Source organism: Macaca fascicularis, chromosome 9 (genome assembly GCF_037993035.2).
Source record: "Macaca fascicularis isolate 582-1 chromosome 9, T2T-MFA8v1.1".
NCBI lineage: Eukaryota > Metazoa > Chordata > Mammalia > Primates > Cercopithecidae > Macaca > Macaca fascicularis.
In genome coordinates, this window is record NC_088383.1 from 74,273,172 (window position 1) to 74,299,570 (window position 26,399).

The window sequence follows — 26,399 nt, forward strand, 5'->3', positions numbered from 1 at the left end:
GGCAGGAGAATCACTTGAACTGGGGAGGCGGAGGTTGTGGTGAGCCAAGATTGTGCCACTGTACTCCAGCCTGGGCAACAGAGTGAGACTATCTAAAAAAAAAAGTGACATATTGTCAACCTGAAATTTAGTGATTATGTCCAAGTACCCTTAAGCTCTCTTAATAGAATTCCAAAATATTTGCTATCTGTGAATTCATTCATGAATGCATATGAAGACTGTTGAGCACTGATTATGTGCCAATTAGGCATTAGTTTAGGTGCAGAGATAGAACAGTGAATAAGACAAAGAGCCAGTCTTCATGGAGTGCACAGTGAATTGAAAACAGAACAAGTCGGGAGTGGTGGCTCACACCTGTAATCCCAGCACTTTAGGAGGCCGAGGCGGGCGGATCACCTGAGGTCAGGGGATCAACCTGGCCAACATGGCGAAACCCATCTCTGCTAAAAACACAAAAATTAGCTGGGTATGGTGGCGAGTGTCTGTAATCCCAGCTGCTTGGGAGGCAGAGGTTGCAATGAACCAAGACTGCGCCACTGCACTCCAGCCTAGTTGACAGAGTGACTCTGTCTCAAAAAAAAAAAAAAAAAAAAAGACAAAGAGAAAGAAAACAGCACAGGCTGCCTGTAGACTTGGATTCTGGTTCCTCTGTCACTGACTGAGCAACCCAACCTCTCTGCATCATTTCCTCCTGCGTAAAAAGAGCAGGTTACACTAGAACTTTTTAAAGGACATTAGTCCCTTCAAAGTTTTGAGTCTGTAAATTGTCAGAAATCCTAGTTTTCTAGAAAGACAAAGGTGGAAACTTGATTTCTTTCATGTGGTCTGTTTAGTTTACTTACGCCAGTATTTCGTGCTTCATGTTTCATGTTCAGTTTTATGTAGCTGAACTCCCTGTCTACTTTTTTTCTTTAAGAGAAGAAGCGGGAAAGTGAGGAATTATTCTGTTGTGATTTGTAACTGAGGTGCAATTTGTGGTGCATGGTTATATTCAGACCTAAGTTATATTTAGAAATATTATGGTTCAGCCAGGCGCAGTGGCTCACGCCTGTAATCCCAACACTTTGGGAGGCCGAGGCAGGTGGATCATTTGAGGTCAAGAGTTTGAGACCAGCCTGGGCAACGTGGCAAAACCCTGTCTCTACTAAAAATACAAAAATTAGCCAGGTGGTAGTGACGCACGCCTGTAATCCCAGCTACTTGGGAGACTGAGGCAGGAGGCTCGCTTGAGCCTGGAAGGCAGAGGGTTGCAGTGAGCCAAAATCGTGCCACTATACTCTAGTCTAGGCAAGAGAGTGAGACCCTGTCTCCAAAAATAAATAAATAAATAAATAAATAAATGGAAGAAAAAATATTATGGTTCTGCGATGGTGTTAATCAGAAACTTTTAAAACTAGTTTACCTGAAAATTTTTTCTGATTAGGTAACCTCACCGTCTATAGATATACACTTAACACAAAAAGGTTAAGTGTTTATCTGTGCATGGTGAGGTTATGTTTTCCTTTTTATGCTTTTTGGTACTTTGCATGTATTCTATAATGAGCTTGTATTATTTTTGTAATTGGAGAAAAAGATTAAGATAAGTATATAAGGAAGCACAACATCTCTCTTAACTGGTTTCCAGGCTTTTAGGGTTTTTTTGTTGTTGTTGTTTTTCCTTATGCTTCTTGCTTTTTTTTTTTTTTTTTTTTTTTGAGATGGAGTCTCGCCCTGTCACCCAGGCTGAAGTGCAGTGGCGCAATCTTGGCTCACTGCAACCTTGACCTCCCGTGTTCAAGCTATTCTCCTGCCTCAGCCTCCCAAGTAGCTGGGATTACAGGCATGCACCACCGCACCCAGCTAATTTTTTGTATCTTTAGTAGAGATGGGGTTTCACCATGTTGGCCAGGCTGGTCTCGAACTCCTGACCTTGTGATCTGCACACCTCGGCCTCCCAAAGTGCTGGGATTACAGGTGTGAGCCACTGCGCCTGGCCTGTTTCTTGCTTCTCAAAAACTGTCATTGATGACCTGGCATGGTGGCTCACACCTGTCGTCCCAGCACTTGGGGAGGCCAAAGAAGGAAGATCGCTTGAGGCCAGGAGTTCAAGACCCACTTGAGCAATATAGCGATACCCCGTCTCTACAAAAAGTTTTTTAAAAAAATTAGCTGGGCATGATGGCATGCACTTGTAGTCCCAACAACTTGGGAGGCTGAGGCAGGAGGATAGCTTGACCCCAGGAGTTCAAGGCTGCAATGAGCTGTGATTGTGCCACTGCACTCTAGCCTGGGCAGCAGAGTGAGATCATGTCTCTTAAAAAAAGAAAAACAAGAACAACAGCAAAAACCAACCGTCGGTTTCCTATGGCCTACCAAATAAGAGTCCAATCCTGCCTGACCCATGGGGCCTTCATAGCTTGGCTTCAGCCTGCCCTTCCCTTTCTACAGATTTTCTCCAGTCCTTGAATGGATTGTGTTCTTTGACATTCAATCTCTCAATTACTCAGGACAAAAATTCTTTTAGAATCACCTTCACTTCTTTGACTCCCTTATACCAGGGAATCTCACTTCTCACCACTTCCAGTGCCACTGTCCCAGCCACCTGCGTGATTGCCACAGCCTCCTAACTGCCTTCCTGCTTCTATCCTGCCTCCACTGCTATCTGTCCTCCACACAGCAGCCAGATGATGTCAGTCTTCTGCTAAACACCCTCCAAAAGCTCCCACCTCACTCTGTAACTACTAAAGTCCTTCCACGGGCCTGAGAGCTTCAGGTAACCTGGTCACATCGCTCCGACCTCGTTACTTCTCTCTTTCTAATTTCACTGAAGTTTCACTACTGGCATCCTTTCTGTTCCTCAGTCCTCCTGTGCATATGCCTATCTCAGATATGTGTATTTGCTGTTTCCTCTCTCTAGAATGCTTTTCCCTCAGGTCTCTGTCAAATGTCATTTTATCAGGGAGACCCTTCCTAATCACTCTACCTAACATAGTGCACCTATGTTAGCTGCACTATGGTCAGCAGAGTGAGATCACACTCTACTCCCTCTCTGCCGTTTCACCTCCTTCAAGGCACATGGCACCCCGAGGTGCGCGTGTGTGTTTGTTCATTCCTCCTACTGGACTGTGAGCTGCACAAGAGTGGGGCTTGTTTTGTTCACTGCTGTGTTCCTATCACCTATGACCACACCATCCTTTGAGGTCTTGTTCTGTCCATTTACCCTATTGCCTGGTTTCCTTTTCTTTCTCTGTTGGATAATTTCTTGTCAGTAAGCATTTTCAACGTTTTCTCCTCATTGAAAACACACACAGCCCTCACTCAACTCCTATCTTCAGATTCCCCAGGTATTCATTTCTCTCTTTCCTTTCAAGTTTCTGGACAGAGTTATGTGCGCTTCCTGCCTTCCCTCCTCTCTGGCTCCTCCCTTGGTCCTCCGTCACAAGATTTCTATCCCCAGTATGCCAGCAAAACTGCTCTGATAGAGGGCTCTAATTGTGAGAAACAAGGAGGCATAGTTTTGCTTTTTTTCTTTTCTCGAGTATTGTACTGTACGGTTATTCCTTTTTTCCCCGTTGTAATTCCCATTTCAGCGTCTCTGAAGTCTTCCTGCTCTTATTTCCTCATCCTTATTGGTTGTCTTTGCCGATTCCCAGGTGGCTGGGACAGTGGCACTGGAAGTGGTGAAGTGAGATTCCCTGGTATAAGGGAGTCAAAGAAGTGAAGGTGATTCTAAAAGGATGTTTGTCCTAAGTAATTGAGAGATTCAGTATCAAAGAACGCAATCCATTCAAGGACTGGAGAAAATCTGTAGAAAGGGAAGGGCAGCGATGAAACAGAAAGGCAGGCTGGAGCCAAGCTGTGAAGGCCACGTGGGTCAGGCAGGATTGGACTCTTACTTGGAAGGCCATGGGAAACTGAGGGTTGTTTTTTGTTGTTGTTGTTTTTCTTTTCTTTTCTTTTTTTTTTGAGACGGGGTCTCCCTCTGTTGCCCAGGCTGGAGTGCACTGGCAAGATCTCGGCTCACTGCAAGCTCCGCCTCCCGGGTTCACGCTGTTCTCCTGCCTTAGCCTCCTGAGTAGCTGGGACTACAGGTGCCCGCCACCGCGCCCGGCTAATTTTTTGTATTTTTTTAGTAGAGACGGGGTTTCACCGTGGTCTCGATCTCCTGACCTTGTGATCCGCCCGGCTCGGCCTCCCAAAGTGCTGGAATTACAGGCTTGAGCCACCGTGCCCGGCCTTGTTTTCCTTTTTTTTAAGAGACATGATCTCACTCTGCTGCCCAGGCTGGAGTGCAGTGGTACAATCACAGCTCACTGCAGCCTTGAACTCCTGGGGTCAAGCTATCCTTCTGCCTCAGCCTCCTGAGTTTCTGGGACTACAAGTGCATGCCACCATGCCCAGTTGATTTTTTAAAAATTTTTTGTAGAGACGAGGTATTGCTATATTGCTCAAGTGGGTCTTGAACTCCTGGCCTCAAGTGATCTTCCCTCTTTGGCCTCCCAAAGTGCCTGGATGACAGGTGTGAGCCACCATGCACATGCCACTACCACCCAGCTAAGTTTTGTATTTTTAGTAGAGATGGGGTTTCGCCATGTTAAAAGCATCTATCCCGTGCTTTTAACTACTATTGCTACACTGACAACTCCCAATCTGTCATTTGCCTAGATTTTTTCCTGGGCTCCAGGCCTGTATTTCCATCTCTTTTCCTGGACATGTCCTACTTGCATCCCGTGCCACATGTGCAAAATCCTGCACAGTATTAACCTCCTCCCCGAGATGACACAGCAGAACAATAAGCAGTTGCTTCCCCACAGCCTCCCACCTTGGTTAGTGAGCCACCTGGTCATTTTAGGCAACACTTGGGAGTCATTCTCAACCACTTCCTCTCCCTTAACACAGCCAGATCCGAATGGGCACCAGCTTCTCTCTCACATAGCTCTTGTGAACCCATTCCCTTGTCTCAGTTCTCACTGCCCCACCATAGTTTAGTCAGGGTGTCCAAACTTTTGGTTTCCCTGGGCCACATTGGAAGAAGAAGGAATTGTCTTGGGACACACATAAAATACACTAACACTAATGATAGCTGATGAGCTAAAAAAAAAAAAATCACACAAAAAAACTTATAATGTTTTAAGAAAGTTTACGAACTTCTTTTGGGCCGTATTCAAAGCCGTCCTAGGCCACGGGTTGGACAAGCTTGGTTTAGGTCTTTATCATCCCCTCCTCACCCCCTTTATTTTACAGATGGGATCTTGCTCTGTCGCCCAGGCTGGAGTGCAGTGGTGCAATCATGGCTTAATGCAGGCTTAAACTCCTGGGCTCAAGCAGTCCTCTTGCTTCAGCCTTCTGGTAGCTAGGACTGTAGGCACATGCCACCATGGGTGGGTAATTTTTAAAAATGTTTTGTAGAGACACAGTCTCACTATATTGTCTAGGCTGGTCTCAGACCCCTGCCCCAAGCAATCCTTGCACCTCAGCTTCCTAAAGTTCTGGGATTACAGGTGTGAGCCACCATGCCTGTCCCCATTTCCCCCTTTATAGTACAGTCCTTAGGAATATGGACTCTGAAGCCAGACTGCATACATTCTAATTTTGTTTTTCTTTTTTGTTTTGTTTTGAGGTGGAGTCTCACTCTGTCACGCAGGCTGAAGTGTGGTGGCACAGTCTCGGCTCACTGCAACCTCTACCTCCTGGATTCAAGCAATCCTCCTGCTTCAGCCTCCCAGGCAACTGGGATTACAAGCATGTGCCACCACGCCCAGCTAATTTTTGTATTTTAGTAGAGACGGGGTTTCACCATGTTGGCCAGGCTGGTCTCGGACTCCTGACCTCAAGTGATCTGCCTGCCTCAGCCTCCCAAAGTGCTGGGATCACAGGCATGAGCCACTGCACCTGGCCTCTTCTAATTTTGGATTTGCTACTTAGTTTTTGTCACTTAGTTTTGTGAACTTGGTCAAGTTTTGTAGCTTCTCTGTGCCTTGGCTTCTGTATTGGTAAATAGGGATAATAATTGGTTATAAGGATTAAATGATTTAACAGATAAAAAGTGCTTAGAACAGTGCCTGATACATCATGGTGATGTTGACTGTTGAAATAGCCACCTAGCTGACTGACCTCTGTAGCTGTTCCTCTTCTAAAGCCTTTCCCACTCTGCTATTGAGTCAGCTTTCAAAAATGGACATCAGACCACATTATTCCCTTTTGAAAGTCTTTCTGTGGCTTCCCTAATCTGACCACTACTTATAGACTTAGCTCATCTCCATTGTCCCTTTTCTCTCACTCTCTGTCATAGCTGTACTGTAAATAGTTGACAGTTTTTTGAATATGCTGTGATTTTGCATGCCTTGGCATCTTTGCACATGCTATTTATTCTTCTACTTGAAGTGCCCCTTCTTCCCTGGTGTTATTTGCAAATCTTTTAATGATCGTTCCAGACTATGTCTAAACCTCCTGTGGAAACCTGGCCCTCTCCATGTAGAGCTGATCACTCCCTTCACACTCACCATAATATATTGCCATCATTTATTTCTACTATCTGTTAAGCAAACAAGACTGAGCTTTAGCTCCCTGATGGTGGGAGATGAGTCTCTTCTTCTTCCTCTCGTGATGCAGGGCTTTGTATAGTGATGAGCACAGAGCAGAGGCTCCATAAACATTGTTGAATTAGTAATCGCATGTTCGGAAGTTTACTAAGATTTCTGCACTACTTTTCTCCAATTTCTCCAGGCTGCAAGAATTAGTTGATCGAGTGCTGGAACGTTTTCAGGCATCTGGACTAATAGTGAAAGAGTGGAATAGTGTGAAACTGCATGCTACAGTTATGAATACACTATTCAGGAAAGACCCCAATGGTAAGTCCCCCAGAGAACTGTAGCACAGTTTGTGATCAGTGGCCTTGTGGCATCTCTGAGGTTTACACAGAATGGGCTATCAAAGAATCTCTGATATACTTCTTTTTAGACCTCTTAGCTTATTCTGATGAGCATAGTAGAGGTGGGCAAGAACATATATAGCGTGGGACTGTGGCTTCCAGATCTTTTATTTCTGTCACACATAGGATTGCCCATATTTAGCAAATAAAAATATAGGACGCTTCAGTAAATTTTATATAAACAGTGAATAAGTTTTTGGCATAAGTATGTCGCATGTAATACTTGGTGGCTATTTTTTTTTTTTTTAAAGAGAGAAAGGAAGGTGAGCTAGTAAAAGTAAATGTTAAGTCAGTGTTTCTCAACTGGGGGTGATTTTGCCCCCAGCTAACATTTGGCATTGTCTGGAGACATTTTTGGTTATCATGGTTAGGGATTTGGAGATGGGTTGCTGCTGGCACCTAGTGGGTGCTGTCTAACACTCTATAATGCGTGGGATGGTTGCCCACGACAAAGAATTATTCTTCCCAAAATGTCGTAGCACAGAGGTTGAGAAACCTTGTGTTAAAATAATAATGTTTTTCTTCATGGACTCTGAGCCTTTTTATAAAAATGCCTTGTTTTAATTCTTGATTTGGGATAGGTGTTTATTTCAAAAAGAAGTTTTCTTTTCTTCCTGTCCGTATCTCCAAAGTGAAAGCTTCTCTAGTACCTTCAGCATCTGATCAGGAGTCACACATTTAAGCCATATGAAACTCTTCCTTCCAAGATTCGTGGTTCAAAATACACTAGCACCAAGATCACATATTCTGGTTTCATTTCCTTTCTTGGGCCCGACCTTGGTTTTAGAAAATCTAGGTGGGGTCCATGCACGGTGGATCACGCCTGTAATCCCAGAACTTTGGAAGGCTGAGGTGGGTGGATCACTTGAGTTCAGGAGTTCAAAACCAGCCTGGCCAACAAGGTGAAACCCCGTCTCTACTAAAAATACAAAAATTAGCTGGGTGTGGTGACACATGCCTGTGATCCCAGCTACTTGGGAGGTTGAGGCAGGACAATCGCTTGAACCTGGGAGGCGGAGGTTATAGTGAGCCAAGATCGCACCACTGCACTCCAGCCTGGCGACAGAGCAAGACTCTTTCTCAAAAAAAAAAAAAGAAAAAAATCTAGAGGAGAAGAGAACTCCATCAGGACTTGAACCATTGACTATTTGTAGGTTTTTAGTTAGGACAATTTGTGTGTCCCTTTTAGTTAAGGTACGTCTTTTAATTTCTCTCAGATATGTACCAAAGATCCCAACTGGAAATCATTTGATATTAACCCAGTTTGGTTAGAGCCATGGTAGGACCAAGAAATATATAGCTATCTAGTTATTAGTTCTAAAATGTTACTATTTTGTGATATCATATTGAATTTTATTTAAGACTTATGAATAAATCTCTATTTTACTTTTGAGAACACTGAGATTAAAAGAGCTTCAAGTAACTCAGTCAAAGCCTATATATTCTTGTTTGGGTAGGTGATAGAATAATCCAAAACTTTGAACTTGTTCCAGTTGAGTGTGTGTGTGTATAAAATATATATATTATATTTTATACATATATATATATACATATATATACTTTTTTTTTTTTGAGATGGAATCTCGCTGTGTCGCCCAGGCTGAAGTGTACAGTGGCGCAATCTCGGCTCACTGCAACCTCTGCCCCCTGGGTTCAAGCAGTTCTTCTGCCTCAGCCTCCTGAGTAGCTGGGATTACAGGCGCCTGCCACCGCGCCCAGCTAAGTTTTGTATTTTTAGTAGAGACAGGGTTTCACCATCTTGGCCAGGCTGGTCTTGAACTCCTGACCTCGTGATCCACCTGCCTTGGCCTCTCAAAGTGGTGGGATTATAAGCATGAGCCACTGTGCCCGGCCAAGTTGAGCATATTTCTTTCCTTCGGGGAGTAGTACTACAGAAAGTAGGAATATTTTAGGTATCTATGTATTATAATGTAGCTTGTCCAGTAGAAACATATAACTAGGTTTGTGCTGTTTGTTTTATTCTGGACAGTATATTTTAATTTTGGAAAACAAATTGAGAATCCCCTGAGGTGATGTGCATTTTAACATTTCTATGTAATGGCAGAGTTTCAGAATTCTGGAGTATACCCTAAATTTATTGTTTCAGAAGACATATGGTATTAAGAAAACTGTCTGTGATGATTGAAGTATTCTGTATCTGTAATATCCAATATGGTAGCCACTAGACACATGTGGTTACCGAGCACTTGAAAGGTGGCTAGTGAGACTGTGAAAGTGAACTTTTATTTTTAATTTTAATTAAAATTTATAGAGCCACATCTGGATAGGGGCCTCTGTTTTGGGTGTTGCAGGTATAGACAGTATTTTATTAGACATTTGTTAGCTATCAGTACATTTTCCATTTGTCTTAGTCTTTAAATATTTGTTCAGAGCTCTTAAAACTACATCATGGTCCATTGTTAACTAATGTCTTAACACAGAAAGAGTTGATATATGTAGGAATCTGTATATTCTAAGTTGTGTGGATCCAGGTTTATATTCAGTTAGCACTAGAGCTTTATATAAGAGAGTGTTGTGTGTTCACAGTCTAGTTATCCCTCTGTTTGCAGATTTTCAAAATATAATCGCTTTATTGAGATATAATTCACATACTATACAATTTACTGTCTTGAGATATATATATAATTTAGTGGTTTTTAGTCTGGTTAAAGTTGTATAGCCATCACCACAATCAGTTCTAGAACATTTTCATTACCCTAAAATGAAACCCCATACCCATTGGCAGTCACTTTCCATTTCTTCCTACCCCTCTTACTCTGCCCTCCCCTGACCTCCACCAAGCCTTAGGCACCACCTGCCTACTTTATGTCTCTATAGAGCTGTCTGTTTTGGACATTTCATATAAACAGAATCATGCAGTATGTGATCTTTTGAGGCTGGCTGCTTTCACGTAGCATAATATTTTCAAGGCTCATCCATGTTATAATATAGCAGTACTTCATTCCTTTTTTGTTTTCTGTGTGGGTTTTTTTTTTTTTTTTTTGAGACAAGGTCTCTGTTGCCCAGGCTGGAGTGTAGTAGAGTGATCTTGGCTCTCTGCAACCTCCACCTCCCACACTCAAATGATTCTCCCACCTCAGCCTCCAGAGTAGTTGCGACTATAGGCACATGCCACTACACCCAGCTAATTTTTAAACTTTTTCTTCTTTTTTTCCCAAGATGGAGTTTCACTCTTGTTGCCCAGGCTGGAGTACAATGGGGCAATCTTGGCTCACTGCAACCTCTGCCTCCCCAGGTTCAGGCGATTCTCTTGCCTCGGCCTCCCGAGTAGCTGGGATTACAGGCGTGCGCCACCATGCCCGGCTAATTTTTGCATTTTTAGTAGAGACGGGGTTTCATCATGTTGATCAGGCTGGTCTCCAACTCCTGACCTAAGGTAATCCACCTGCCCCGGCCTTCCAAAGTGCTGGGATTACAGGCGTGATCCATCACACCTGGCCTAACCTTTTTTTTTTTTGTAGTGACAAGGTCTCACTATATTGCTCAGGTTGGTTCCAAACTCCTGGGATCAAGTGATCCTTCTACCTCAGCCTCCCAAAGTGTTGGGATTACAGACGTGAGCCACCATGCCTGGTGCTTCATTTTTTTATGGCCGAATAATATTCCATTGTATGGATATGCCACATTTTATGTATCCATTCATCAATTGGTGAACATTTATGTTGTTTCCACTTTTGATATTTATTTGGTATTAATGTATTTGTTGTTCTTTTGCAACTTCACACATTCCCTTTCTCCTAATTTTAAGTTGTGAAACATGCATGGCATTGGGATCTTTGATTAAGAGCATTCTTCTCTTTAGACAAATAGTTCCATAGTTACGCATGTGCAACTCCAGTGGGCTAGCTGAAATGTATTATGTATTCTGTTCATGGAGTTTTTAAAACTCTAGATATATTTGATCAATTCTGGCCTAGTACTCTCCTTACTTATATAAGTAAAATAATGTACTTAAAGGTGGAAATAAGTATTTTTGAAGGTCTGTCAGTGGGTAGGAAATGATTAATATTTCAGAAAATATTCTGAGTTAATTCTTGAGGATGCTTTGAATTTTTTGTGCTCTGGACTCTCCTGTATTGAATTTTTACTTGAAAAGGACATGAAATGATGTTACATTTTTTTTCTTTCCTGTTTCCCTCTCCTTTGATATTCTTTTTGTTGCCAACCTTTAAGGATGTCTTTTGAGATATGCAACCCAAATTAACTCAAGAAGCTAGAGCACAGCTTGGTTTAGGCTAAGGTCATAGATTTGCTGCATTTCTGTGTAGAATGTCTGTAAGGAAAGCTTTGATTGCAACTAAAGGGCTCTTTTTCCTTTGGGGGAAGTCCTTAAATCAACCCAGAGCATGAGTGCCAGCAGTTTTGACTAGCTAATGTGTGAACCCTTATGTGTTTTTACATATTTAAAATTATATGCCACTTTTCTTGGATCTATAGAACGTAAGGAACCTTTGAAGATCACTTAGTCCTACCTCTCACTTTGTCAGTGAGGAACTAAGGTCCACAATGGAGACGTAATTTGCCTAATAATGTAGCTAGTTGCATAGTTAGGAATATATAGTGAGTGCCTGGAGAATGTCAAATGAATAGATTAATGAATAAATGTACATTGAATGAATCGTTGACAGAACTGAGACTAGAAGCCAGGTCTCTTGATTCATTGCCTGACATTTTTCCTCTGCATTATGCCACTTTCCAGGTAGTACATGAAAATTTTGCTAGTTGTACCTATGTACCTATAGAAGTCCAAGAGAAAACAACCAACCAATCTGAGCTTCTAACATTATCTTTGGAATATTTACAGCTGAAGGCAGGTACAATCTCTACACAGCGGATGGCAAATATATCTTCAAGGAAAGAGAATCATTTGATGGCCGAAATATTTTAAAGGTCAGTATGAAGCAGAGTGAATTGGAAATCCTTTGGCACATGTCCTAAATAAAGGAGGAAAAGGAATAGTTCTCCTTTTAACAATAGAGTATATTTTTTCATACTACTTCATACTTTTTCTCATACTTGTTTTTTTTAATTATCTAAAGGGAGAGAGAGGAAAAGTAGATGGTCCCCTTAAGGTTTTGGCACTTCTAGAGTATTTGAAATTGGTGGTTTGTTTATTTATCTGAGACTGTCTCGCTCTGTTGCTAAGGCTGGAGTGCAGTGGTGCAAACACGGCTCACTGGAGCCTTGACCTCCTGAGCTCAAGTGATCCTACCACCTCTGTCTCTCAAAGTGCTGGAATTACAGGTGTGAGCCTCTGCACCCTGCCTGAAATTAGTGATATAAGAAACACTTAGCAAAAAAAAAAAAAAAAAAAAATCCTTAGGTATTCCAACTACTTGGATTCATAGAAATAAGTTGATTTCAACCGAAGTTTTACTCTGTACTTACCTCTAGAGGTTTGAGCTTGTATTTTTTAAAGTGGAAAATAATTATTTGTCTTGTTTAGTAGATTTTTCTCTTTACCCACAAAGTCAATCTCTGTACTGGCTTTATAATCCATTTTTACTTAGAAACAGCCTATGTCCTAAAAAGTAGATGGTCCATTTTTGACTGTGGAAGCTTTGCCTTTCTGAGTGTTGAATTAATCTATGAAATGAAAGTAAAGGGGTTCTTCAAGATTACATTTATCTTTCTCCAACAGACTACCCTTCTGTAATTTTCGTGATTTATGCCTTCTCTATCAGGTTAACATGCCATTGTTCCTCTGGACAAAGAGAAACATAAGTTGATACTAATGGAGAGGCTTTCAATTCTTCTTTTCACTTGCTCTGTAAGGGTTTAGGTCATTTTCAAGGCTTTGGGTGTTTTGCTGAGATGGAGGAGGGAGTATATAATAACATCAGAATAAGCTTTAGCTTTAGAAATGCTTTTACTTTTTCTTCCCTATCTCACCCTCCATTTCCTTATCTTGTCGCTTTACAGTTTTTTTTGCCAAATGCCTAATGTGGCCCCCTTGCCTTAATTAATGACATCACTCTTCAACAGCTGTGACTGCTTACCAAGGAGCCCAATAGGGCAGTGCCAGCCATCGACTCAGACAGGCATTCCCGCACCCGCATTGCAGAGCTATGCCGAGTCCTTCCTTTCCTTGATATATTTTCTCTTTTTGAGTAGTTTTCTTGTTTTTGAGGTAGCTCTGGGTTTGAGTGGCAGGCTGCTAATGAATTCAGTTGTAGTTAACTTGACTGTTTTTTCCAGGCTACAGCTTCGGTGTGATATGAATCTTTCTCCTCCTTTATCTCCCTTCTTTGGGGATTTTCCAGTATCACAATGAATTACTTTGCTTTTTGTTATTGTTAATTTGGTTAAGAAAGAAAATAGACTGAATGGGGAAAGAAATCTTTAGGAATGGCTCAAAGCCAACTGGGTTTTCTGGAGTTAAAACTGAAGCCTTGTGTGTCAGTACAAGTCAGGTGTGAGGTGCTTTGACATCTATAAGAGTGGGGTGATGGCAGAGAGCCTGTTGGGTGGCTGTATGGAGCTCTTACCTTGGTATAGAATTTCTCTCATTCTGGGAAGTAAGTTTTCCATTTAACTATGCTTTTTCCTGAAATCTTCTGAACCACCCCAGTGATGATATGAACGTAGCTCCCTCTGGTGTTGACAAGGACTTGCTATATCAGTAATACCCTTATTAATTCAAGCCAAATCACTTTTAGACCTGGACCTAGCTAGGTTCTTGGAGACCATTTAGTCCAATTCCCCACTTTAATCTCTGACACAAAATCTACTAAGGTAGGGCTGGGCGCGGTGGCCCACGCTTGTAATCCCAGCACTTTGGGAGGCCAAGGCGGGTGGATCACAAGGTCAGGAGTTCAAGACCAGCCTGGCCAACACAGTGAAACCTCATCTCTACTAAGAATACAAAAATTAGCCGGGCATGGTGGTGGGCACCTGTAATCCCAGCTACTCAGGAGGCTGAGGCAGGGGAATTGCATGAATCCGGGAGGCAGAGGTTGCAGTGAGCCAAGATAGGGCCATTGTACTCCAGCCTGGGCAACAGAGCTAAACTCCACCTCAAAAAAAAAAAAAAATCTACTAAGGTAAAGTGACTTGCCAGAGGTACTGTAGTTAGTAGCAGAGTCTGAATCAGAACAGAAAGACTCAAAACTCACAAATTGAGCATTGTGTTCTGCTGCCTCCCATAAAGATGCCCAGTGTTTAGGTAGAGAACATTAGATATTTGAAGTTGGGTCTATCTGCCTGAACTGGGATAATGGCCAATTAAAGTTTGTTTCATAAATGGTGGGGCAGTGAGTGTGCCAATTAGTCTAAAACCGTAGCTAGTTAATAATTAGATTCTTGTATTGAACATGATATCAACACTAACCGAAATACTTACTGACTCTATACCATCTGCAGACTATGTGCCCTAAAGATGAAACAGTCTTTGTGATACAATGCCTGCCTTCTAGGAGCTTCCAGTCCTTGAGGGGTACAGCTAGTTAATAGACAATTAGAATGTAGAAACCATGGAGTGAGTTATGGACAAGTGCCTTTGGCCACAGATAGTTATGATGACATATCCTTTAGTATAGTATCTAATATTTACTCTTTAATCACTAGTTGCAGAAAAATAATCTTTCACCTGTGTTCAATCAAGAGAATTAACTACTTTTTAAAATAAAAGTAAATTGTGGGCTCCAACAGTTACCTCCCACCCCCAACACAGAGGCAATTAAGTGTTTGTGAAGTAGCCGTAGTCCACCCACCTTTTGGCATTACCATGAATGGACATGTCTTTCTCAATTAAAATATGAGACTCTATGGCCCTGCCCTTAAAAACAGGATTTAGAAAACCAGTGGACTTCATATATATATATATATGTATAGTTTTTGTACAATATGAAATTATTATGTTTAGAAAGAAAAAAATCAATTTCACTAACAAGATAGGAACTGACTTGGAGTAAACAGAAAGGTTAACTGCATTGGTTGTTAAGGAACCCAGGCATACGTGTGCAGCATATTAACAGCTACATAGGCCAAGGATCAGGAATGCTGGTGATGGGAGGCAGCCTTAGAAAAAAATCAACTTCATCTACTATTCAAAGAGAAACAAAACAAGAAAGAAAGTCATTGCTCATTGCTGTAAGAATTTAATGAGTAACAGCCAATTGCTATTCTACTCCATGAAGAAAATTGGTTCTTTTGGCTTGGTATAATATGTGTTCTGGGTGCCTTAATAAGAAAAAAAGAAATCTTTAATGACTAATGCAGATGGAAGCCACATTTTTCTTTCGTACAGCTTTTTTGAGAGTTGTTGCAGCTGTAATATACTAGTGTCTGGTTATTCCTAGTTAAAATAAGAAAGTCTTTCCCTAAGAAAGACTTTGAATTAAGAATTGACAACTAGAATCATTCTCCTGTGTTATTCAAACCTGAAAAGGAACAAACATATTTGGTTATGGTGTTTTTTTACGGAAAAGTGCCAGATAGCTCCAAAAGGAGGATGCATGAGTGAGGAAGACTTAGGCCAAATTAATGGGATGGTGCCCCCTCAGAGAGTATCCATTTCTAATCTAAGAGATAGCAAAAAAAAAAAGGTGCTGTTTGTATAGCCTTAGGCAGTGATAAATTTATAATTGGAGAAATCATACTGACCTAAAGACACACTGCCTGGAAGTAACTGCTCCCTCACTAGCTAGAAGTAAAATGGTCATTAACTGCCAGCTTCTAGGGAGAGAGGTAATGACAGTCTGTTTGGGGTCTTAAGCAATAGAATCAGTGTTCCAAGATTGTGCTGTCAGCAGATTGAACCAGGGGTTCAAAAGCATAGCTTCTGACTGCAGAGTGAAGAGGAGGCATTAGAGCCCTAGATTGTACTCATCAGAGAAGGTGGTATGGTACAAACAAAGGCACAGTGATATATTTGGGAAAGAATGGAAAGTACTATAGGTCTAAAGTCTGAGGATAGTGTAAAAGTGCATTATCTTTAGACACTTAAAAATCCTGGAAAATATAAGCCATGTAAAAGGGAAATGAATTTATACCTTTTCTATTTTATATATAAGAATCTTTAAATTTAGAGAAAGAAGAGACTGGCAGTATTAAACTGACTGTATTAATTTTAAATACTTTCCCCTGAAAATGTTTTAAATCTCTAGCCTCACTGAGACTTTTCTTGAAAGATGTGACTGAGTCACCCACGTATTTCATTCGGTTTTGGTTTTGTCCCATCTCTGTTCTTTAGAGCCTTTAAAAGGACAATTAGAATGAATAAATTTAAATGAGATCTTTATTTAGTTTGCTTTACTTAGAGACATTTTTATGAAGGAAGCTTTTAAAAATACTGTTTATTCTTTTTTGCTGAAATATATATATATATGTACATGAGACATACATTTACTGTTGAACAAGTAGTCATAAAATGAACAGTGTTGACTACTACCAAGGTCAAAGAGTAGAGTCTGCCTCCCATGCCCCTCCCGGGAGACTCTTTAGTCAGTCTGTCCTAAGGGAACAAAAGCACAATTAACTTCTTAAACACTCTCAGGGGAGAGGCTTGTTTTGAATGAATTTTTTGTTTTGAAGTATTAGAAGAGTGTTGAAAAGATAAATTCAATTTTTTTTTTCTAGAGGACAGAGAAGAGATGTGAGATTTAGAACTATGTGGTCACTTTTTTAAAAATTTCATGAACTTTATTTTTTTAGGTTCACAGCAAAATTGAGCAGAAAGTATACAGTGTTCCCAAATGCCCCCATCGCTGCACACGCACAGCCTCCCCCACTTTTGGCATCTGACACCAGATTCGTGCATCTTTAAAATCAATAGGCCACACTGACCACCATTTACATTAGGATTCACTCCGATTTTCTCTATTGAGTTTCTCTTTTCAGTTATATTCATTTCTGCTCCGATTCTTTTTTTTTTTTTTTTTTTTTTTTGAGATGGAGTCTCGCTTTGTTACCCAGGCTGGAGTGCAGTGGCGCGATCTTGGCTCACTACAAGCTCCGCCTCCTGGGTTCACGCCATTCTTCTCCTGCCTCAGCCTCCCCAGCAGCTGGGACTACAGGCGCACGCCGCCACGCCCTGCTAGTTTTTTGTATTTTTTTTAGTAGAGACGGGGTTTCACTGTGTTAGCCAGGATGGTCTCGATCTCCTGACCTCGTGATCCGCCCGTCTCGGCCTCCCAAAGTGCTGGGATTACAGGCTTTTTTGTATTTTTAGTAGAGACGAGGTTTCACCATGTTAGCCAGGATGGTCTTGATCTCCTGACCTCGTGATCCGCCCGCCTCGGCCTCCCGAAGTGCTGGGATTACAGGCGTTAGCCACCGCGCCTGGCCTCTGCTCTGATTTTTTAAATTATTTCTTTTATTCTGCTTAATTTGGATTTAATTTGCTCTTACTTTTCTAGTTTACTAAGGTAGAAGCTTAGATTATTGATTTTTTATCATTTTTCTTTTCTAACATACGCACTAAATGCTATAAATTTCCCTCTAAGCACTGCTTTTTATGTATCCTACACATTTTGATAAGTTGTGTCTTCATTTTCATTTAGCTTAAACTGTTTTAAATTTCTCTTGAGGTGTCTTTTTTAAAAGTTAATTTTTAATTTCTTTAGGTATAAGGCCTCATTGCTCTGTCACCCAGAGTGGAGTGCAGTGGCACAATCATAGCTCATTGCAGCCTGGAACTTATGGACTCAAATAATCCTTCCACCTCAGCCTCCCAAGTGACTGAGACTACAAGCATGCACTGTCATGCCTGGCTAATTTTTCTTTTAAATTGTTTTGTAAAGATGGGGTTTCACTATGTTATCCAGGCTGTTCTCTAACTCCTGGGTTCAAGCAATCCCCCCACCTCAGCCTTACACAAGGTTGGGGTTATAGGAGTGAGCTACCACACACAGCTAAGAGAAACCAGCTAAGGGTGTGGTAGCTAAGGTCTTTTTGACCCATGTGTTGGTAAGAAGTGTGTGTGTTTGTGTGTGTTTTTTTGTTTTTTTTTTTTTTTGGAGACCGAGTCTGGTTCTATCGCCCTGGCTGGAGTGCAGTGGCATGATTTTTGCTCACTGCAACCTCCACCCCCCTAGGTTCAAGCAATTCTCATGGCTCAGCCTTCCAAGTAGCTGAGATTACAAGCGCGTGCCACCACACCCAGCTAATTTTTGTATTTTTAGTAGAGATGGGGTTTCACCCCATCAGGATGGTCTCGAACTCCGGACCTTGTGATTCGCCCACCTTGGCCTTCCAAAGTGCTGGGTTTACAGACGTGAGCCACTGCACCTGGCTGAAGTGTGCAGTTTAATTTCCACCTATTTTGGGATTTTCCTGCTATCTTTGTTATTACTTTCAAGTTTAATTTCACTGTGGCCTGAGAGCAGACACTGTGTGATACTATTCTTTTAAACTTATTACAGCAGTATTTTGTGGCCCAGAATGTGATCTGTCTTCGTCATTGTTTCCTGTAAGCCTGAGAAGAACATGTAATCTGCTGTTGTTGGATGAAATATTCTATAGATGTCAATTATATCGTCAGTTGGTAGTGCTGTTGAGTTCCACTATATCCTCACTGGTTTTATGCCTTCTGGATCCATCTATTTCTGATATATGGGGGTTAAAGTCTCCAACTATAATAGTGAGTTCATTGTTTCTTCTTGCTTCTGTCAACTTTTACCTCATGTATTTTGACACTGTTTTTAGGCACGTATGTGTTAAGGATTGTTAGGTCTTCTTGGACAGTTGATCCTTTTATCATTATGTATTGCTCCCTTTTATTCATAATAACTTTCCTTGCTCTAAAGTTTGCTCCATCTGAAATTAATATAGCTACTCAACTTTCTTTTAGTTAGTGTTAGAATGGCATATCTTTCTTCATCCCTTTATTTACTTTTTCTTTTCTTTCTTTTTTTTTTAAAGAACCCATCTATGCTGGGACATCCCTTTATTTTTCATCTCTGTGTGTCTTTATATTTAAATCGAGTCTCTTGGCTGTGTACAATGGCTCATGCCTGTAGTCCCAGCACTTTGGGAGGCCCAGGTGGGAGGATCACTTGAGCCCAGGAGTTCAAGACCAGCATAAGCAACACAGTGGGACCCTATCTCTACAAAAAATTTTAAAAATTAGCTGGGCATGGTGGTGCATGCCTGTAGTCCCAGCTACTTTGGAGGCTGAGGTGAGAGGATCACTTGTGCCTGGGAGGTTGAGGCTACAGTGAGCTATGACTGCACCATTGCACTCCAGCCTGGGTGACAGAGTGAGACCCTGTCTCAAAATAAATAAATAAATAAATAAAAAGTCGGTCTCTTGTAGACAATATATTGTTTGGGTGCTTTTTTTTTTTTTTTTTTTTTTTTTTTAATCTAACACTCTCTGTCTCTTAATTGGTGTATTTAGACCATTGATGTTTAAAGTGATTATTGATTAATATAGTTGGATTAGTGTTTATTATATATGTTACTGTTTTCTACTTATTGCCCTTGTTCTTTGTTTCTAGTTTTGCCTCCCACCCTTTTTCTGCCTTTTTTTTTGTTTTATTTGAATATTATATATAATTTCTTTTTCTCTCCTTTCTTAACATATCTCTTATACTTGTTTCTCCCTCATTTTTTGAAGGATAATTGCACAGGGTTCAGAATTCTAGGTTGATAGAGTTTCTTTCTCTCAACAGTATTTCACTCCACTCTCTTCTCGATTGCGTGGTTTCTGAGGAAAAGTCAAATGTAATTCTTATCTTTGCTTCTATATAGGAAAGGTATTTGTTTTTTCCCTTTGGCTCCTTTCATAATTTTTTCTCTATCTTTGATTTTCAGAAGTGTAACTATGATATGCCTAGATACAGTTTTGTTTTGGTTTTTTTGGGGGGGTTTTTTTTGGGTTTTTTTTTTTTTTTTTGAGACGGAGTCTTGCTCTGTCGCCCAGGCTGGAGTGCAGTGGCCGGATCTCAGCTCACTGCAAGCTCCGCCTCCCGGGTTTACGCCATTCTCCCGCCTCAGCCTCCCGAATAGCTGGGACTACAGGCGCCCACCACCTCGCCCAGCTAGTTTTTTGTATTTTTTTAGTAGAGACGGGGTTTCACTGTGTTAGCCAGGATGATCTTGATCTCCTGACCTCGTGATCCGCCCGTCTCGGCCTCCCAAAGTGCTGGGATTACAGGCGTGAGCCACCGCGCCCAGCCGGGTTTTTTTTTTTTTTTTTGGCGTTTCTTCTGCTTGGTACTCTCTGAGCTTCCTAGATCTGTGGTTTGGAATCTAACATTAATTTGGGGGAAATTCTCAGTCTTTATTCCTTCAAATATTGTTTCCATTCCTTTTTTTCTTCTTCTTCTGGTATTTGCATCGTGTATACCTTACATCTTTTGTCGTTGTACCACAGTTCTTGGATATTCTGTTGTATTTTTTCAGTCTTTGTTCTCTGCTTTTCAGTTTGGGAAGTTTCTGTTATCATATCCTCAAGCTCAGAGATTCTTTCTCAGCCATGTCCAGTCTGCTAGTGAGCCCATCAAAGACATTCTTTATTTTTGTTACAGTATTTTTATTATTTATTTATTTACTTATTTATTTATTTTGAGATGGAATCTCACTCTGTTGCCCAGGCTAGAGTACAGTGGCACAATCTCGGCTCACTGCAACCTCTGCCTCCTGGGTTCAGGCAATTCTCCCGCCTCAGCCTCCCGAGTAGCTGGGATTACAGGAACCCACAATCATATCTGGCTAATTTCTGTATTTTTGTAGAGATGGGGTTTCACCACGTTGGTCAGGCTAGTCTTGAACTCCTGACCTCAGGTGATCCGCCTGCCTCGGCCTTCCAAAGTGCTGGGATTACAGGCGTGAGCCGCTGTGCCCAGTTGTTACAGTGCTTTTCATCACTAGCATTTCTCTTTGATTCTTTCTTAGAATTTCCATCTCTCTGCCTACATTATCCATCTGTCCTTGCATGTTGTCTCCTTTATCCATTGGAGTCATAGTTGTTCCTGGTCTGATAATTCCAATATCCCTGCCATTTCTGACTCTGGTTCTGATGTTTGCCCTGTGTCTTCAAATTGTGTTTTTTTGCCCTTTACTATGTCTTGTAATTTTTTGTTGAATCTGAACATGATGTACTGGGTGAAAGGGACTCCTGTAAAAAGGCCTTTTGTGGTGTGATGGTGAGGTTGGAGGGAGGGGAAGTGTTCTGTAATTCTGTCATTAGGTCTTAGTCTTTTGGTGAGCTTGTGCCACTGGACTGTGAATGTCACCTGTGCTTCTCATCACCCTCGTTAGGTGGGACAGGATGGTTAGAGGGGCCCCTATGTGGAAGGCTGGAGGGAGCTGAGGTGGGGTTCCTGCACATGGAAGGTTAGTGCCCACTAGGGCTGGATATTTCTCTTCCCCACTGTGGATGGCTAGAGGGGGCTGGAGTTGGGTATCATCCTTCTCCTAGGTATGTTAAGCTTTCATAAAACCCCAGCAGGTTAGGCTCTGGTAAAATAGTTTCTCCTGAGGGCAGGCTTTGTTAGGAACAAAGTGGTCTGGTGTATTTCAGAATGGTTCTTTTATTCCTCCCCCTGCTGGAAGCAGGAGGCCAAGTAGAGCTCCTGGAGGTAAAACTACAAAAACCTTTGGTGAGTTGGTTCCCTGGAGTTTCTAACTTTTAGACTTGTCCACACAGCCTGTAGCAGTTTGTCAATTACAGTTAGGTTTCTCCACTCTCTGGAGGTTTCTCCTATGGGTTTCTGCTCCATTGTGATTCTCTGTATCTACCTGTGTGTATCTCCAGTTTTGGGGGCAGCAGTTTGTCCCCAACCTCACCTCTCTGATAGACCTATGAAGAGTTGTCAAGGTTTTAGTTTGTTCAGCTTTTCACTTGTTAGGATGGAGTGGCGACTTCCAAACTCCTTTATGCTAGACTGTAAACTAGAAGTCTTGTAGCTTTTTAAAAAAGATACTAATGCTTGCAAAGGAAGACTAGCATTTAGAAAGTGTATTATTTCTTTCTTTTTCTTTTCTTTTTTTTTTTTTGAGATGGAGTTTTGCTCTTGTTGCCCAGGCTGGAGTGCAATGGTGCGATCTTGGCCCATCGCAGCCTCTGCCTCCCAGGTTTAAGCAATTCTCCTGCCTCAGCATCCCGAGTAGCTGGGACTACAGTCGTACACCACCATGACCGGCTAATTTTGTATTTTTAGTAGAGACGGAGTTTCACCATGTTGGTCAGGCTGGTCTCGAACTCCTGACCTCAGGTAATCCACCCACCTTGGCCTCCCAAAATGTTGGGATTATAGGCGTGAGCCACCATGCCCAGCCAGAAAGTATATTATTTCATTTGAGGAAGAAAACATTGTGTCTTTTTATTATCCAGTTTTATTATTCAGTTCAATATTCAGCCATATTATGTACTGTTTTTGAAAATTATTTCTTTGTCACTTGGCTCTTCTTTAGATTTTTTTCTCAAAACTCAAATTTCTCAGAAAGTCTTTCCTTGATTGTCTATTGCTGAATGTCTCATTGCACTATTATAGCAGGATATATAACAGCAAATGGAATTTAGGATAAAGTTATTGTCCCTTGATTTTCACCATGGCTCTTGTGCCTTTTTTACTTAGTTATATTTCTGTGACTGGACATTTTAATATTGTTTAAGTAAAATCACTAGCAGATGTCACTTCTTCTCCAGGCTTTTAATGCTAACATACAAACTGCAGTTCAGTTGGTCATACTAATATTTTATAATAGCGTTTACATATAGCATTGAAAGCAATTACATTATTCTTGACAATCATGTGAAGTAGATAATTGTTAGTGAAACAAATATACAACTTTCTGAAGAATCATTTGGAAAGTAAAAATGTTATTTAAAAGGATCAATTAGAGAATGAGAGAGTCCTTGGAGATTACATATATGCACTCACATATACATGTATTCAATCAAAGATTGGAAGAAAGAGTCAAGGAAATCTCTGGCAAATGGCAAAGAGAAAATGTGAGGGGAAAATATGACAAAGATGGTTCTCAATCAGTGCAAAAATTAACTATTAGGGTTCTAAAAGAAGGAAGTAGACCCTAAGGTCTTGAATTTGGATGAAAGAGGCTCTGAACTGGTAGTGCTCCCAGGCATATGGCAGTAGCAAACAGAAATCTCTGGAAGAGGGTACCATCATCCTCTGTCTAAAAATATTCCTCCAGGGAACTTTTTCTCCAAAAGTGACCAGTACACAGTCAAAGGTGATTAGACATAAGAGGAAACCAGTCACAATAAGCAAACAGACTTATAAAACTCATAAATATATGATATACTAGAGTTATCAGACTTGTACTAAAAACAACTATGCTTACTGTGTTCGAAGAAACCAAAGCCAAGCTTAAATTTGTTTTTTAATTCTTAAAATTTAAAAAGCCAAACATGGTGGCTCACGCCTGTAATCCCAGCGCTTTGGGAGGCTGAGGCAGGAGAATCGTTTGAAACTGGGAGGTGGAGGTTGCAGTGACCTGAGATCATGCCACTGCACTCCAGCCTGGGCAACAGAGTGAGACTCCATCTCAGAAAATAAAAAAACTAAAATACGGAGATGAGGTCTTAACTATGTTGCCCAGACTGGTTTCGAACTTCTGGGCTTAAGTGATCCTCCTTCCTTGGCCTCCCAAGTGCTAGGATTATAGGCATGAGTCACTGTGTCTGGCTGGCAAGCTTAAAATTTTTATTAGAGAATTGGGAACTATTAAAAAGAAAAACCAATATAACAGTTCTGAAAAAGAACCAAATAGAAATGCTAGAACTATAAAAGGCAATAACTGAAATAAAGAGCTCAATGTATGGGTTTAGCAGCAAATAAAACATAGCTGAAGAGGGAAATAGTGAACCAGAACATCAGGAGAAATTATCTAGAATGATGCATAGACAGAGATAAAAATTACAGAAAGAGAACAAGACATTCAGGATAGTAAGTGAGAAGATCTAACATATATTTAATTGGAACCTCAGAAGGAGAGAATGGGGCATAGTTGGTGAAAAACATCAATCTAAAGATTAAAGAAACCCGATGAATTTTAAACAGGAACTCTGTTAAGTGAGCTTATATTGTACTTTGCTTTCTTACAACTTGTGGCTCAATCATGGACAACATTAACTAAACTACTTGAGTCCTAACAGTATTTAAACTGATGGCCAAAATTTAATGGCAATATCTACATTACAAAGAATAAAAAGCAGGAAATTCAGCCAAATAATGCATTTCTTAAAGTAGGTTATTAAAAAAGAAAGAAGAATAAAAGTATTCAGGATTTTTTTTACTATTCTTATTACATTTCTATAAGTCTAAAACTATGTTGAAATAAAAAGTTTTATAAAGAAAGAAGGACAGACAGACATGCACTTAGGAGCTTAGTAGGACACTTAACCATTTGGGGTGGGTGTGTGTTTATATAGCACCTTCCAGAAAAGTTTGTTGATTCTTGGCTATATCTTTTTGCAATGTTTACAATAGATGAACCTTTTATTAACTGTTGATCTTACCACATAAATTGGGCCATTTGACTTCAAAGAGTGTAAGAATTTAATTGGTATAAAGAACAACTTTCTGATTTGAGTGTTTCATATTAGAGCAATTTACTAAGAAGGTAGCTGCATCTTTCATGGGAGTGTTTTTTGTTTTAAGAAAGGATAACCCATTTCTCTAGTCTGAGTAAGCACTATAAAGCCATTCTTCCTACCACCATCCCTTTCAGACTAGTCCCTATTTATTCTCCCCAACCTGTCTGTCACCTCTATCATTATACCAAAATAGCACTGTAAAAAGTCATTGATAGCCCCTATTTGTTCAGTGCCTTTATCTACTTTTACTTTTTCCCCAGTATCCACATGGAAAGTGTTAAGCCCTTTTCTCCTTCAAATGCTTTCTTCTCTTGGCTTCAGGGGCAATTGGCTCTCCTGGTTTTCTTCCTGACTCTGGAGCTGCTTTTTAAAAAATTCACTCCATAATATGTCTATTCCCTAAGGTTTTGTCCTTATCTCTGTGTTTTTCTTTTACTTCAGTCTTCGTGTATTCAAATGATACTTGTTCTTCAAAGTCTAATACAGATATTACCTTTTCCTTAATGGTAAGAGCCGTCCAAATCAATGGAGCTCTCTCCATCTCTCAGCGCCCCGCCTCTCCCTACTTTGATTGTTCAGAGACCTCTTAGGTGCCTCTCAGTGCTTAGCAGTGTGTCTTGTACCTGGCAGGCACTCAGGAAACTTTTTTGGAAGTGTTTTCTACAGACATCAGATTTTGGAAGGAGCGGAGAAAAAGATTTTTTCTTATGCATCAATAGAACACTGGATTTGCCAGAGAGGATATTTTTTGCCTTGTACTTCATATAATAAACTCTTAAAGCAGGACTTGGCAAACTGCTGTTTGAAGGCCAAATGTGGCGCACCACCTGTTTTTTTTATGGCCCTCAAAGCAAGATTAGTTTTTACATTTTTTAATGATTATAAAACATCAAAAGAAGAATACTGTAATACTTCATGATGTGAAAATTATGTGAAATCCAAATAAGTAAAACTTTATTGAAACACAGCTCAGCTCATTTATTTACACACCGTTTGGCACAGTTGAGTAGTTGTGGTGGAATCCATGTGGCCTCCTGGCCTTTTAAAGAAAAAGTTTGCTGACTCCTGTCTTAGAGGTTAGAGTTTAGTTTTTCTTTTATTTCATCCAACACAATTTTGCTTTATGATTAAATATGATGCACTTATTTAATAGGCCTTCAAGATAAACTAATTATGTCATAAAGATTTAGTTAATAATAGTCAATCCCATTGAATTTCTGTTTATTTTCATTTCTAGCAAATGTTTATTTCTTTTTTTTGAGATGGAGTCTCACTCTGTGGCCCAGGCTGGAGTGCAGTGGTGTGATCCCTGCTCACTGTAAGCTCCGCCTCCCGGGTTCACACCATTCTCCTGCCTCAGCCTCCCAGGTAGCTGGGACTACAGGTGCCAGCCACCACGCCCAGCTAATTTTTTGTATTTTTAGTAGAGACGGGGTTTCACCGTGTTAGCAAGGATGGTCTCCATCTCCTGACCTCATGATCCGCCCGCCTCAGCCTCCCAAAGTGCTGGGATTATAGGCATAAGCCACCGCTCCCATCCGTTTATTTCTTTTTTAAAGTGAGGTTACTCAACTCAAGAAAAGAGAGCCACAAACTGAATATACCTATAGCTCATACTCACAATCTTTCAAGTTCATTTCTCAATTAAATTTGATTGCAACTTTATTATTACACATAGCAACACTCAGCTGATAAAGATAATAATGAGCTTAAATTTACATTTAACTTTCTTTTATTTCAAAATACATCCAAAACTAATTGTGTGCTTCTCTGTGGTATGCACTAATTAACTTGAAACATGGACAGTGATTTTGTTTGCAGCTTCATTTATGCCTTATTACAGAAGCTATTAATAAAAAATACTGAATGAAAAATAAAGTGCACTGAACTTGCAAGTGAATGGTGCTAATTTTACAATTAACATGAATGTCAGAAAAATGTGAAAGCTTAGGAAGGAGA

The 26,399-nt window shown here is 40.7% G+C and overlaps 1 protein-coding gene across 10 annotated transcripts in view; it reads left to right on the forward strand.

Annotated features, from left to right (window-relative positions):
• The window catches only part of ASCC1 (activating signal cointegrator 1 complex subunit 1), a 114,846-nt gene that overhangs the window by 70,729 nt on the left and 17,718 nt on the right, over window positions 1–26,399 (forward strand). For 6 of the 10 annotated variants that reach the window (XM_015455887.4, XM_045400093.3, XM_045400094.3 and 3 more), the window contains 2 exons: window positions 6,706–6,830; window positions 11,736–11,821. The exons of 2 other annotated variants lie outside the window; for them this stretch is intronic. In XM_015455887.4, the coding sequence (XP_015311373.1) occupies window positions 6,706–6,830; window positions 11,736–11,821 (211 nt within the window). The remainder of the gene's footprint in view (window positions 1–6,705; window positions 6,831–11,735; window positions 11,822–26,399) is intronic. 2 more of the 10 variants (XM_074001859.1, XM_005565569.5) reach the window with 1 other exon arrangement.